We start from the raw sequence: 14,259 nt of genomic DNA, 5'->3' as shown, positions 1-14,259 counted from the left end.
CACATCCCAACGTAATTTCATCCTTTAATGTACCTCTAGAATGATGCAAGAAGTTCTTGAATGTAAGGGCTGCATCACCTTAAAAAATCCAGCTGCTTCAGAAGTCCTGACTTCTCTCTCTGTAAGGTTTCTGTCACTCGGTAGACCTCCCTGTAATGAAAAGAAATAAATAAAATTGTTCTAACCATGGTAATAACACTGCTAAAATGCTTCCCCCTAGGAGTATCCACATTTGAGACACCAGCTTCTCCAAACCTGTAGATTTTATTCTGCATGAATGGTTACTAATTTTAAAAAAGCTTATTCAGTATAAGGCCCACAGTACCACAGCAGTTTGAGTCAGCAGAGGAAGGAATAGAGATTCTTTTTAAAAAAATTATAGCTTTATAATTTCTTCATCCAGAGAGCTTAATAGATGCTGATAATGGCACTTGCATCATTCAGAGAAGACATACTGCTGAAATCCTTCTCACTCATGGCCACTAAAGACCATGTAACATTTTATTCAAAATTACAGTTTATCTTGCTGCTGGAACCATATGTCAGGCTCACACATCTACATTCCCCACAATTTCTTTTCAGTTCCTGACTTTAACAGTTATGCAGCCTTAAACATTGGACACAGCGTCTCAGATTTTTACACTAGATTTAGACCATTTACTTTGACTTAATGCAACTTGGTGTCTGGCCTTAAATGTTTTTTGCCTTTCAGTGAAGCCTCAAGTTCTTCCTGTGCACAGTCTGAACATTACACCTGCTTCAACAGCTCAGGTCTTACCAGACTGATACAGATGTTTAAAGCAACACTGCAGGTGCAGTTGAGTAGGGCTGAGCTCTAATTCCATAAAGACTATTGAATCCAAAGTGCTTTGTAAATGCAGTAGTATTATTCAGCAGTCTGACCACTGGGCAGATTTCCTCTGTAGCTTTAAAATCAGATCATTCCACAGTCTTTCCACTGGATCTGAAAAGAGAGGCCTCAAAGAGGAAACAAACCACCTGGAGGAGGAATATTTCTACTGTCTACTTCCAAAACGCACATCAAACATGCAAACTTAAAATTAGTGTTCTAAACGCAGTGGCCATTCTTTAACAATCACTTATCAACAAAGTTCATTATTTATACCCTCAAGAAGAATTAAATTAGTAATAACTAAGTAGAGTTTGGCACAAAGCTTAGCAGAAAGAGAATATGACATTTGATCTAATATTCTGCTCTATCCTGAAATATGCCAAATAGCCACAGCTCTGAGTTACGTAGTTCATTGCTGAAATGTATAGAGTCTGGCAAGATATGCACCCAGCCTGGTATCCACGTGCTCTCCATTGGCACCAAGAAGGTTTTACAGATCCCTGAGCATTTTTTTAAAACTATCTTCCATTAAATGGACTTCAGCGAACATTTCTGCCAATTACAGCTTCAGGCTAATGTAACTTACTTTGTGCAGAAGGCTGGAGCAAGACAGGTAGATTGATCTGTCACTTAAAGGCCATTTCTATCCCTCAAAATACGAATCGTAAATATTTCTTCTTGAAAAATATTTTTTAATTCAGAGTCAGTATCTGAAAGCCAAGACATTTGAACTGTAAACCCCAAAATGATGGTTCTGTATCACCATAAGTCCTTGTGTGAATTGTGATTTAGCTGCATAAGCTATGTTTTATCCTGCTGGCCAGGCTCCTTGGTCAGAAATTATGTACTAGACTTGCTTTTGATGACGAAAAGAAGCACATCCTAGCCATCTCATAGCCAGAGTACATTCTGAGAAGCAAGTTTCAGATAGACTTAGCTTTGAGGAGGATGGAGCACCATGTGCCACAACTGTAATTTCTGTAAGGAATTCCACTGGTATTTCAAAACTAAGACATACTTTTTAACCAATTAAACTAATTTTTAATTCCAAACACTCTCAACAAATGGGTGTCGGGGGGGTGGGAGAACACTGACATTTTGAAGAAGTAGCAAAAGATTCTGTAGAAGCCAGATATGCTACAGAAAACATGCTGAATTACTTGGGGAAAAATTACTAGAGCTGTACTTGGCTTTGCTGGTGGTTTCTGCTTATGACACAAACTTAAATCACAGCACTGAATACCCTGAGGAGGAGGCTCACTGGCACGCTAAGCAAATGCACTAGAACCACTGCAGCTGGAGACTTACATTTCCTTCTCCTCATGTAGTCTTGATGCCTCCTCCTGAAGCACCTGTAACTGTTGTTGAGCCAGGCTTAGTTCGTGAGACGTTCTGTCCAGTTCTCTCAGCAGCTCCTGGTTAGTCAGCTTCAGCTTGGTGTTCTCTACTTTGGTTTCTTCTTTGCCACTGAGAAGTTCTGTACACTGCTGCTCTAACTGGGATGGAAGAAAAGAAAACAGGAAGTATTATAACTAACTGAGGCATCTTGGTTTTGAGGCTTTCAATTCAAGTCTCAGAGGTTAGTTGAATAGGGAAGCTATTTCTATCAAAGCCAACATATGAATAAAACACATATGGTGCTCTTCCACTGCTCTGTGTACAGACATAATTATGTTACACAAAAACAAAGTCATTCCACTCTATGATTGAATTTCATCCAGTTCAAAAATGCACCAGGAAAAACCACAAAAAAGGTGTTTACAGAGCATATTAGCAGTACTTAGTTGATGTTCACAACTGCTATTTTAGACAACTTCCCACAATGACAAGGCCTACACAGAGTGATTCAGAGTTCCTAAAAACTGTTAGATTTAAAATCCCATCCCCAGTAATATCAACAAGCAGTAACCTTTCTGCCACCTCAGCTAAATCTGCCTAGAAGTGTGAATTAGAGCTTTTTTATTCACTTTTATATTCATTCTCCAAAGTATATACAAAGGAAAGATACATCTTCCCTGTGAAACAAGTAACAGCAGATGACAGTGGTTTCTAGTATGTAAAGAAGCTCCACCTGCTTCTCCCTGGCTAACTGAGCAAATTAAGATGACAGAGCAAAAGTTAAGTAGACTAAAATTAGTCCACTTCATATTAGGGAAGGCACTGCTGACCTGAAGTCATAAAAACTTTTTTTTAAATTTTTTTTTTTCAGTATGCGTTTTAAGGGATGTAAAATGTACTAGGAGCATTACGATGATACCAGTTCAAACCTCCAGATCTGAGACACAACGGAGGATTTTGTTAGAACTCTCATTTTGCACATCCCAACAAGCAGAGCTCACTCAAATCAAAATCTGTCCTTATCCAGCTCTGCCAGTCTATTCATGGTCCACAACACTGCTGTTGTTCTAGTCCTGGTTTTGAATGCAACCTGAAGGCCGAGGTTCAAAACAAAAGCAGAAAATACCTTCCAGCTGGGATTGTGAAAGGTCAGGAACAAGAGTAGAGTGAGAGCACTTATCTCAGCAGCAACACCAGCTTAACGTATTTGCTGAACTGTAGCCTCAGCAGGCTCACAGTTCATATGGAACACTGACTAGCTGGGCATCAAATTACTGCTGAGCAATGTTGGTTTACATTGATAGATCACTTCAGTTCCTGAGTATTGCTTCCATTCCTTGACATAATGAAGTTGTCTATTCTAAGTAAAAGACCAGACGCTTTAGGTACTAGAAGACAAGACTTTCTTATCCAGAGGAGTGGTTTTGGGAGAAGCAAAAAGTGATCACACAAAGATGAACTTTCAAAAAGCTTAAGAGCAACACATTGCAGGCAGAAATCCCACTTACAGAATACTATGGCCATCTGAAAACTTACACAGAGACTGGCCTGGAAATGTAACTGCAATGGTAGCCATCATCAGCTCCCAGAATCATAGGTACTGATGTTAGAAATAATTGCTATAAATCCTGGTGCTTACTCTTGTGAGAAAAACAATCATGTTGAAACTATGCTCAATAGCAGATGCTCATAATATTTAAACCCCAGGACCCAACAAGAGGAGAAAGGGTTATTTCACAGCAATACAGAGCTCCTTCCTTTCACTGTATCTATACAATCATTTAAGTGATGCCAAACACTACTTTTAAAGCATTCATTTAAACAACTCTCAATACAGTGGAATAACTCATTAGGTGGATGTTCAGCTGGTATAGAATGGCATAGACCCTATAGGCTCTAGCCGTTTATTGGAGCTGCAAATTGGCTCCCATGGTCATCAAGTAGACGAAAATTGATTGGGAAAGGCTCATGGCCCACAGTCATATTTAAGAAAATCTAGGAAGCAGAGAGAATTAACCACAAGTCAAGCTGAGACAGAGTAGCTGATGGTGTATATTCTCTCTTTTTGACAAAAATGGGAGGAAAAACTCACAAGTTTAAAATCGAGCAAAGAACTGGGATTGTCCAATACAAACAAACCGTTGCTGAGGACAGCTATTGCTGTCCCTCAAAGACACATACATTAAGCACTCTCCATGCATTCCCTTGTCCTTAGCTCAGCATCCTTTCTGTATTTTTTCCCTTTTTTTTTTCCCCTATTTATTTCAGGTGCATGTGAAAGATGAAACATTTAAACAGTGTTATAAGGCTGGGGATTATTTTGGTTTTTATGCCTTTCTTAACAATCCTATCACTTGATTTGCATTTTTGAGGGCTACTGATCCATGTTCTCACGGATCTGTTACTCAGAATCCCAAGATCATGTTCTTCAGTGGCTGTCATCAGCACAGAACTCATCATTTTATGTGAGAAGCTCAGTAACTCTCCTGCGTTTTACCTGGTCGACACCTACTTTCTTCCCCTAATACAAGATTCTGTGCCTTAGATGTTACGCTGAACATCCTCTATCCCCAGTGCCTCCTTCTGAGACATGCCATCACACACCCCTTGAGGAAGACTATCGAGAATACATCTAAGCCATGTAGAGCAAGCTGACAATTCAAGATCATGGTAGCCAGCAAAAAGGCCTAGCCAAAGGAATCTTGGCCTACAGAAGGCCAGTCAACATGGAATCAGATCAGTATTTCAGTCACACCAGGCAGAAGACCCTCATAAGGGAAACTCCCTCTGGCTAAATCAGCAGAAACAATACTCATCTCATCTTGCCTGGAAGTTCCCTTTCACATTTTTGATAATAATTTCCAACACAGGAATAATTACATTGTATTTTAAAAAAAAAAAAAAAAAAAGAAAAAGACTTATTAATGAAGTTTGGAAAAAAGCATTTGTATTATTCCCAACAGGTTCCCTCATATAATCAAGCATGAAAGTTGTAATTAAACCAAGCTGCTATTAACATCTGCAAGAATAGATTTAATTATCAAAGTATATTTCCATGCAAGAGGAGGAGGCAAAAGTGACAGAGCGCTCTGGATGAGGCAAACATTAGACAGGTGGAAGCTAACCTAGCACACATTGATATCTAGGTGAATGAAGAGTAATACCAGAAAATGAGTGGGGTTATAGTATTATAAAAACAGATCTGAGGAAAGATGAGAGTGACTCTCAGAGATGATCATTAGGAATTAGAAAAATATATTTACAAAATACTGCCTCTAACTATGCTAAGTTAAGCATTCAAATAAACGAACTAGGCTGCTATACCAGAAAAAAAAAATCAAATATTGTGTATAAGATTGACAATGGGTACCAATCAGTTGGTTGAATGACAGAAGTTTCAAATGCCATCAATCATTTGAATAAAATTATCTCACTCATCACATCATTAGAAGTAGTGAATTCCATTTGTCCAACACAGCTTCTTTTCCATAAAAATAAAATGGGATAGTTTAATTTTTATGGTACTATGAAGATCCTGTCCTTCAAAAGCACCCTTGTTGAGACTCATGCAAATTCGTAAGGGAGAGGGGAAATGATAAATAATAGAAATTACAAATAAAATAGAAAACACAGTAATATTATTAATAATAAACAATGCAATGAATAGAAAAGGAAAACATAAAATTAGATTAAATAAAATACTAATAAAAATAACACAGACATTGTTTTATGTTCTCCAAGATAGGCAACAGTAGACAATAGGAAATGTAGACAGTAAGCATAAGATAAAACTTCCTGATACTGCTGCCTGTATTACTTAATTAGACCAGGCTTAAAAGTGAGTGTAAGTCTTTGAATAACTTCTGTGTTTTTTATACCAAATTTAGAACACATATATTTTAGAGAACCACAGGAAAATGGTTTTTACAGAACTACTGGTTGATAACTAAGTTTTAAACATCGCTTTAAAGCAAAAAAAAAAAAAACAAAAACACAACACACCAAAAAAGGAGAATATAAAAATATAATCATTACAAAATTATGATAAATAATGTATTGTATTTTTGCAGTTAGCTTCATTTGTGTGCCCCCAAAGATCTCTTCAAAATATAGATTATTTCACTATAGTGCTGCAATGTGGTAAACAGTCTGCATAAAACCAGATTCTGATTCACAGTGGTACTGAACAAAGGTAATTAACATCGGGCAGTTGATTTCAATTATGTAATGGCCTTTTAGTTCAGTCCTATATCCTCATCAGCTAAACTTGCATAATTATAGTAAGCTAGAGGTTTGTCTCCCCTCTTACTCAAGTACAATCTTACAATTCCCATCAGCTTCAGCAGCACCTGGATTCATTCCTCAGAGAAGGATCTAAAAACTACACACAACTAGGAAACTGACCTCAAACTTCTTTTTCCTCTTCCTTCCCTTCCCCTCTTATTTCTCTCCTATTTCCCCGGACTGGCACTCCCAAGCACTGCTGCCAGAAAAAGAAATTTTACAGGTATTTTATATTCATATTCTACAGAGGGAGTTGGTTTCACAGCATTCCATTTCAGCCCTTTAAATTCTCCCTATCACTAGTCTTTCATGCACTGACCTTGGAGACACTTCACAGCAAGTTCACCCATGCACAAATACTCTGCTTCCCCAAGCAGGCCATGCATTTTAAGAAGTAAAACACATCAGGCTTTAATATGGGAACTTGACAGGCTGTTACCATGCAGAAGAACAATGCACTGCTATAAAACTGTTATCAGAGAGAGATGTATCATGAGTAGGTTGTTCAGGAGGGAGCATTTCAAGTTCATAGTGCTGAATCGTCCGAAACAAGTAAATGGTTGGTACAAGCTTTGAGCAAAGGTGTACACTGTAAGACCCAAATAATTGTTCTCTGCTCTTGAGCTGTTTGGGCATTAAGCCAGTTCCTAGCACATTGAAGGCAGTGGAATTCTGCTATATTTTCATAAAATTAACCTAGTACCTGGGGAGAATACCTGGAGCATTTTTTTTTTTCCATTTTATCATATAAAAGGAAAACTGCTTTACAAATAGAGGGTAACATTTTTCCTAAGCACATGAGTAGAAGTCTAGCAGTCATAACTCCACTTTTAAATGCATTCCGGTATCTACACTCATGACACAAAAGCAACAGAGAGTCATAGTTTGGCAGAACCACATCACATCAACTTGCATTTTTGGGACCTAAAATAGTACCTAAAGAAAATCATATGAACAAATAAAAATTATCTATTTTTAATAGATATCGGATAATACCCTTTTCTGTTTTTGAACCAATTGTTCCAGTTCTTGTTCTTTTGACAGGAGCTTGCACTCCAGCTCTTGACTGTAGGACTGAAACCTCTCTGTGTCCTGCAAAATTCAAAGAGAAAATGTATTAACAGAACAGCACAATTTCGTCAGCAGGAGGAAACATAAGAAATGAGGCATGAAAATAATAGGCAAGCTTTTCACAGTGAACATAACGAGCTACTGATAGAATGCAATTTAGGGATGGTATCACTCATGAATCTAGAGCTTCTGTAAACGGGTGTGGTCCAGCAACTTCAATAACTGCAGTTGCTACAGGATGTGCTGATGGCACATGAGTAGGCATCAAGTCTACAAAGTGGAGGCAGAAGTCTTCTATCCTAGGCATGAGACTTAGCAGCTTAGCCAACCTAAATCAATGAAGCTAGAGTGCATCCTCTCATTTCCAGCCACACGTACCCTCATCCTCTTATACACTAGCATTCATGCTCATCTGTTGCAGCAGTGAGCTGTTTCAGAGCTAAACAAGCAAAAAAGTGAATAGCTTTCTGCACATTTGGTTTCCTGAACCAGACAACTGCTGACACAGAAGAGTGATGAGAATGCACTGATGGAAACAATCTGGACAAATTTAAATTATTATGGAGTCATACTGTAACTCACATACAAGATATCAGGACTGACATAGGAGATACAGGCTACTGACACACAGCTCAGCAACTCAGGTTGAAGTAAAAGAAACAATACCTGCTACCTTTAAAATTCATCACTAACAACAATTTGTCACAGATATTCCACTGGTATAAGCAAGTGATCTGGGCTTCAGGCTCTGCCATTCACTTAGCAATTGTATCAATCTGTCCACTACCTAAGTATCCTGCAGTCACTGGGAACTCCCAGTCCTATTTGGGATTACCCCTTCAAACACTCCTCAGCTGAAACAAATTGTAAGTAAAATCGGGTTCCAGCAGTTCATATCAGCTGAGAATATGTCCTATTCCTCCACAACAGGCTTCTACTCTCTAAGGTCCCCAGGAAAATGCCTCTAAACAAAAATAAAAATTCCCTCAAGACAGCAGTGGTTCCTACATTCTTTTCCCCTTCAGCAGTACGCTTAATGGGGTAATCAAATGCATGTTAACTGGCTTCTTATGTGGAAGAATATATATCCAAGTGAAAAAGACAGACTAACTGCCCCTTTTGTACAACCTTCAGTCAGTAGAGTATTAAGTACTGTAAATAGCTACAATTTGTACTTATTTGCATCTTATCAATTTCTTTAAATGTATTCTTCAAGAGCTGCTCTTCATTCAAACCATAATAATTCCCCTTTTATATGACATCAATGCATCTCTCCAGGCTGTAAAGTCTTTGTGAAACTTTGCATTAGAGAAAGAATTTAACAGTCAGATCTCCCCAAATCCCAAATTAGTCATACCAAGAAACAATAGCTTCAGTGGGAAGCTTTAGTGAAAAAGCTTGAAAGAAACGGCTTTACCTCAAACATACAACTAATTAGGAGATCCAACAATCATTGCTCACGGAAAAGTCATCATTGCTTTAGGATTTTCAATACAACTTCAGTTGTGGGTCATTAAGAGCATATAAACCATTTCTTCCACAACAACTGCTGTAAGGCAAAATTGCAAATACTTCTTATACTTCAGCTGATATACAAACTTTATATAAAGGGTTCATCTCATCCACCACTAAAAACTGCTCTCAGCTTGGAATGGAAAAATCTTGAAATTTATGAGTCAGGTTCACTACCCTGTGAGGCAAATTAAAAGACTGATTCCTTAGACAGGAAGGCTCTTTCTTAAATTAAGGCTCTTTTTGCTCTAATACACTTTATGTCAGGAAACAAAAAATACTGTGGATCCAATATATTGGATATATGTGATCCAACATATTTGGATCACAAAAGGATTTTTTAGATACCATATTTGATTGAGAATGGAGGCAATAATTGATGGATATCCATTAGTTTTGGCAACATTTTGTGTACCATGTGTTGTCTGAAACCATATATTGGTTTCATTTGTATGACTGCTTTCAAGACAACAAAAAGGCATGAGCCAGTACCTCCTGATTGGTTGTCCCAGGCCACCCAGAGAAGCTGTGGAATCTCCATCATGAGCATACTCAAAACTCAATTGGACAAGTCCCTGAGCAACCAGATCTAGTTTGAAAGTTAGGAGCAGCATAGGTGCCTTTCCACCTAAATGATTCTAAGGTGACTCTTTCCTGGCCATACTGGGAGTTCTTGTTAGTTTCCTTGTTTTAGGAGAAAAAACATGACAGAAAAATCCAAAGAACAGACTATAAAAGCAGTAGAGGAGATTTAAAGGAGACTTCGTACGAAAAAGGAATTCATTGTCAGGTGTTCTGGAAGCACCACAGCAGTGACAAAAGAATCTGACCTATGTTTATTTTGCAAACAGTTGTGGTGGTTTCAGAAATTACCATCTCTTGATTTATCTGTTGTTGCTCTTCAGTGAGAACTTATCTCCTCCTCAATAGCAGAGACTGCAGAACTCAACAGGATTAGTGCTGCTCTGAACAACCTCAAAGAGCATTTTTCCTAATTGTGACCAGAACTTGGACCCCTAGCAGCATCGATAATACAATGAAACTGTAGTTCAGTTAACTTTCAAAAGAATGCCAGCTGCTACTGTATGCCAACCACTGAGCACAGGACATCAATGCTCCTCTCATCCACCAAGTCACTTAGTTTGAAGTTGCAGAGCCTGGATCAGTACAAAAGTAGCAGTGAGGCAAATGATGTTTTTTCTTATTCTGTTGTGAAACACATTTTGTGGGCTTTCATTTCACACCCAGAATGAGTATAAAACCACTGGAAGAGGGAACAGAATCCATGCCAGCAATAACAGAGACACTCACTTTCAAGAGAAACTGCTCTTTCTCCTTTTTAATTTGCTGTTCCATTTCCTCATAGAGATGTTGAATTTCTTCATCATAAGCAGCAAATTTCCTAATAAGAGATAAAAGTATACTGAGTAGGTCTTTGTAGCATTACTCCAAGTCATGGCTCACTTTACAAGCTAAGCTCCACATTTCTTCCTTAACACAAGACTCCAGAAAACATTCTAGGGTTAAGAAAATAGGAATTTTTGTGCAGGAAAGGCCACAGATTTTTTTTTTTTCTCATGGAAGGAAAGCTTCAACAGCTCAAAGGCTAACAAAGCTACACATCTGATGTTTCCATATAAAGCAGCTGTTCATTATGCAGTTCTAATGACTACTAAATCACTAGGTTTAAGGAACAGAGCTTCCTAGTGACAATACTAAGAATACCAGAGCGTAAGTTTGCCAGTTAAAAGTATTTTCACTGCAAGTTCGTTTTTTTACTCTGGAACTGCATTGTTCACCATTCAAGAGCATTGAATAAGGTACTTCTATCATGTCTAAGATGTTTTAGCTAGACTAGACTTCTTGAAAGTCCTTCTTTGAAAGCTGCCTTAATGCCTCTCTAACAGCTTTGCTGAAACAAATTTGAAAAGCCCAGCTGAGGAACAGGAATAAATATGCTATGCACAAGTGTATCTGACTGTAGGAAAAAAGAAGAACTTAAAAAGCTCACTTTTTCCAATAGAATATTGCAATTAATATCACTGCAGTTTGATACATGAAGGATTACATTGAGCAGATGCTTTAGTTTGGGCAGAAAAAAATTAACTGTTGAAAGGGAACAAGACAGCTGCTTTGTTCTGCTTCTCTTCTCTTCTATTTTCACTAATCCAGAAACTCAAAAGCAAGAATCACTTTGCAATCAAACTCAGGGGACATCCTAGAAAGATTTTTAATAGAGATTAATAGGGCTATGACACTACTGTATATTCCCCCACATTCCTCTGGCTACAGCTGTTCCTTGAGCAATCTGCAGAATGCATCTGTTACAAATAAAGTACACAATCTCCTAGGGCATTCACACCAATAAGAGCAAGACAAGGAACATACAATAGAAAAAAAAGCTGTTAATTTGTAATCTAGGTATCTACTATTTTTTTTGTACCTAATGCTCTACATATTCTATGTTTTCACTTATTAAAGGCCTGATTCTCTTCTCAGTTAAAGCCAAGCAAATCGGAAAGAAACTTCAAAAAATTTACCTAAGCTAAGAGGAGTGAGAAACACCAGAAACAAGTCTGTCTTTCCCCCTTTCAAACATCAGAACACTTGACATTGCCAGCTTGTATTTTCAGTCACAGGTAAAAAATGAGAAGGGGAAGGCATTTTCTCAGGATTTACAGCAGCAATAAACAAATATCAAGCTACACCAATTTGAGGAAAACAATTGCTGTCACTTAGATTTTTGTAAACTCTGATTAGGTGAGAAAAGCAGCCCAGACAAGGGCCTCTTCATGTGACTGCAATGCTTCAAATAGAGAGTGCCAGAAAATCCAGAAACTGTTTTTGCTACCTTACTCCCCTTATAGTGTAAAGTCAGGTCATGTTCTGATCTCAAATTTTATTTTCTTAAAAATAAGAAAATGCTTCATAAGAAATTAGCATTCGTCAATGGAATAAAATAACACAAATTCATAAAGAATTAACAGTTATTTAGAAAGGTATGGCAGAGATGCTAAGATAATATTCAAAAATACTGTATTCACGCAGTATAATGACACTTTGATCAGGGCTAGATTGACTATGTACTGAAAAAAAACCTTTAACTTTGCACAGGCAGAACATATTGCACAGCAGTCAGTGTTTCCATGGAAATCATCAAGATTTTCTTTGCTTCGGTATGACAGGGAGAATAACTTTAGTCCCATATTATTAAGCTGCTGATTTAGATATTTCTTTCCTCTTACGTGTTTGGAAGCAAAGGATATGGCAGCACCATCAAGACTACATCCAGGAGGTATCTTGAGATGTAGGAATCTTTTTACTTGATCTGGCACATAAGCACATACCATTTCTGCAGGCCGAATACTCCCCAAGCATTTCATTCATGGCTTACCATTCTTAACTCTGATCAAATTAAACAGAAAGATAAAATAATATCCTGCTATAATCAAAAGTGTAACACAATTATAAGTAACTAACAAGCAGCAGAAAAAATAATCCAATACATTAGCTGGCAAATATTCCCCACATGCAGCCAGGGGAAAATAATTAAAGCCATAAGGGCATATCATTGTTATGTGAAAAATGCAAAATGTTTTGATTAAAATCTCTATTCCCTGGGATCATACCATCCAGTTTTACTCAATGCATAATTGTATAATTTCAGCAATATTTGATAACTTGATCTTTCTCTTTCCAGTAATGCTGTGGAATAAACAGAGATGGAGACGAAAGGGAGACGGTGCTGTTGTTGAGCACATTAACCAAAATGGAACGTAACGTGAGTTCACTAAGTTCAGATGACGAGTTCAGGATCAAGACACTCACAAGGATTTAATTTCTGCCCATTCATGTAGCTGCAATATGAATTGTCTGGGTTTCACAATTGCTGTTCATGCAGTTTGTTATAATGGTTTTTCTTTCCCCTTAAAAAAATACAGCAACTTGCGCACTTTGTGCACTAATCTTCTGAGATGCTGATTCTCCTGTTCTTCCACCAAAGGTGGACTCTGACACTGTCCCATGCTAAGCCCAATGAGAAGTCAGTTCATTGTTCCCTTCCCGTTTATCCTTATGTTTCTCTTCTTTGTTTAGAACTCTGTTTGAAACACAGTCCGGCTTTTTACTAGGTTTGTCGCTCAAATGCAAAGCACAGCAGCAGACAGAGTTAATGGCAGTTGAAGATTTTACCTGCTATTAGAAGAAAAAGGTCTCTTTCTCTTCTGTTTTAAGCTTACTTCCTATTGGTCTTATTAAATGTGCCTTGTTCTACTGCTAGGGATTTGAAGAATAACAGTGCCTCATTCAGCCTAGTCAGTGGTCTCATGGTTTTGTAAAGGTCTATCATATCCCACTCCAGCCTTTGCCTCCTCACTCAAGAGATCCTACCTTTTAAAAATAGCTCTCTCAGAATAGCTGTTCCATTCCTTTAACCGAGTTGCCATTCTCTGTACCTTTCTTCATTCCACTACATTCTTCTTGTGTTGCAGAGACCAGAACTTCACTCACTACTCAGCACATGGGTGCACCAAGATTCTATGTAGTGGCAAAAACATGCTTTGTCGTGTTCTCAGTACCCTTCATGCATAGCATTGTACTGGGGTTTTTTGGCTGCCATTGCACCCTGAACTGATGATTTCAGGAAGCTCTCTGCAATGACCCCAAGGGCTTTCTCCAGAGTTGTAACTGCCCATTCCAAGCTCAGCATCATGTAAGCATGACTTAAATTATTTTATCTTCCTTATATTTATCTACAATGAAGTTCATCTACCGCTTTTTTGCCCACTCAATACATTACTATTTAAAAAACACCACTGCTAAACTTAAGAAGCCATCTAATTTTAAACTAGCACTTAAAATTAAATACAAATATCAGAAAATCAAGGAGAACTAACTTACCCTGGCAAACAAAAATTGTATCCACTGTGTAGATGCCAAAAGCAAAATGGATGAATGTATGTACTAGTCCACACTTTCACTGCACAGCTTAGTCATTGCTAAGCTATCTGTATACTGTACAGATATATGTACAGTATTTGGTTTGATACATTACTGTAGTAAAAGTCTCTCACTTTTGTTTAAATGAAAAGAAATAAAGAAGCATATGAGTATTTTTAAAAGGAGAGGGTTTAAACCTCATATTTTAACTTTGCCTTAAAATCTACAAATATAGGCAACAGCTTATCATCAATTCCTTTATG

General features: G+C 37.8%; 1 protein-coding gene across 1 annotated transcript in view; it reads right to left on the bottom strand.

Annotated features, from left to right (window-relative positions):
* The window catches only part of CRACR2A (calcium release activated channel regulator 2A), a 35,485-nt gene extending 21,716 nt beyond the window's left edge, over nt 1-13,769 (bottom strand). The window contains exons 1-5 of the mRNA XM_009578714.1: nt 13,636-13,769; nt 10,370-10,460; nt 7,472-7,567; nt 2,162-2,349; nt 79-150 (exon numbers count right to left, since the gene is read on the bottom strand). Coding sequence (XP_009577009.1) covers nt 79-150; nt 2,162-2,349; nt 7,472-7,567; nt 10,370-10,460; nt 13,636-13,769 — 581 coding nt within the window. The remainder of the gene's footprint in view (nt 1-78; nt 151-2,161; nt 2,350-7,471; nt 7,568-10,369; nt 10,461-13,635) is intronic.
* Nucleotides 13,770-14,259: the final 490 nt, after the last annotated feature.

The sequence above is a fragment of the Fulmarus glacialis genome, unplaced genomic scaffold, assembly GCF_000690835.1.
Source record: "Fulmarus glacialis isolate BGI_N327 unplaced genomic scaffold, ASM69083v1 scaffold6615, whole genome shotgun sequence".
Classification (NCBI taxonomy): domain Eukaryota; kingdom Metazoa; phylum Chordata; class Aves; order Procellariiformes; family Procellariidae; genus Fulmarus; species Fulmarus glacialis.
This window is presented reverse-complemented; position numbering and strand designations above follow the sequence as displayed.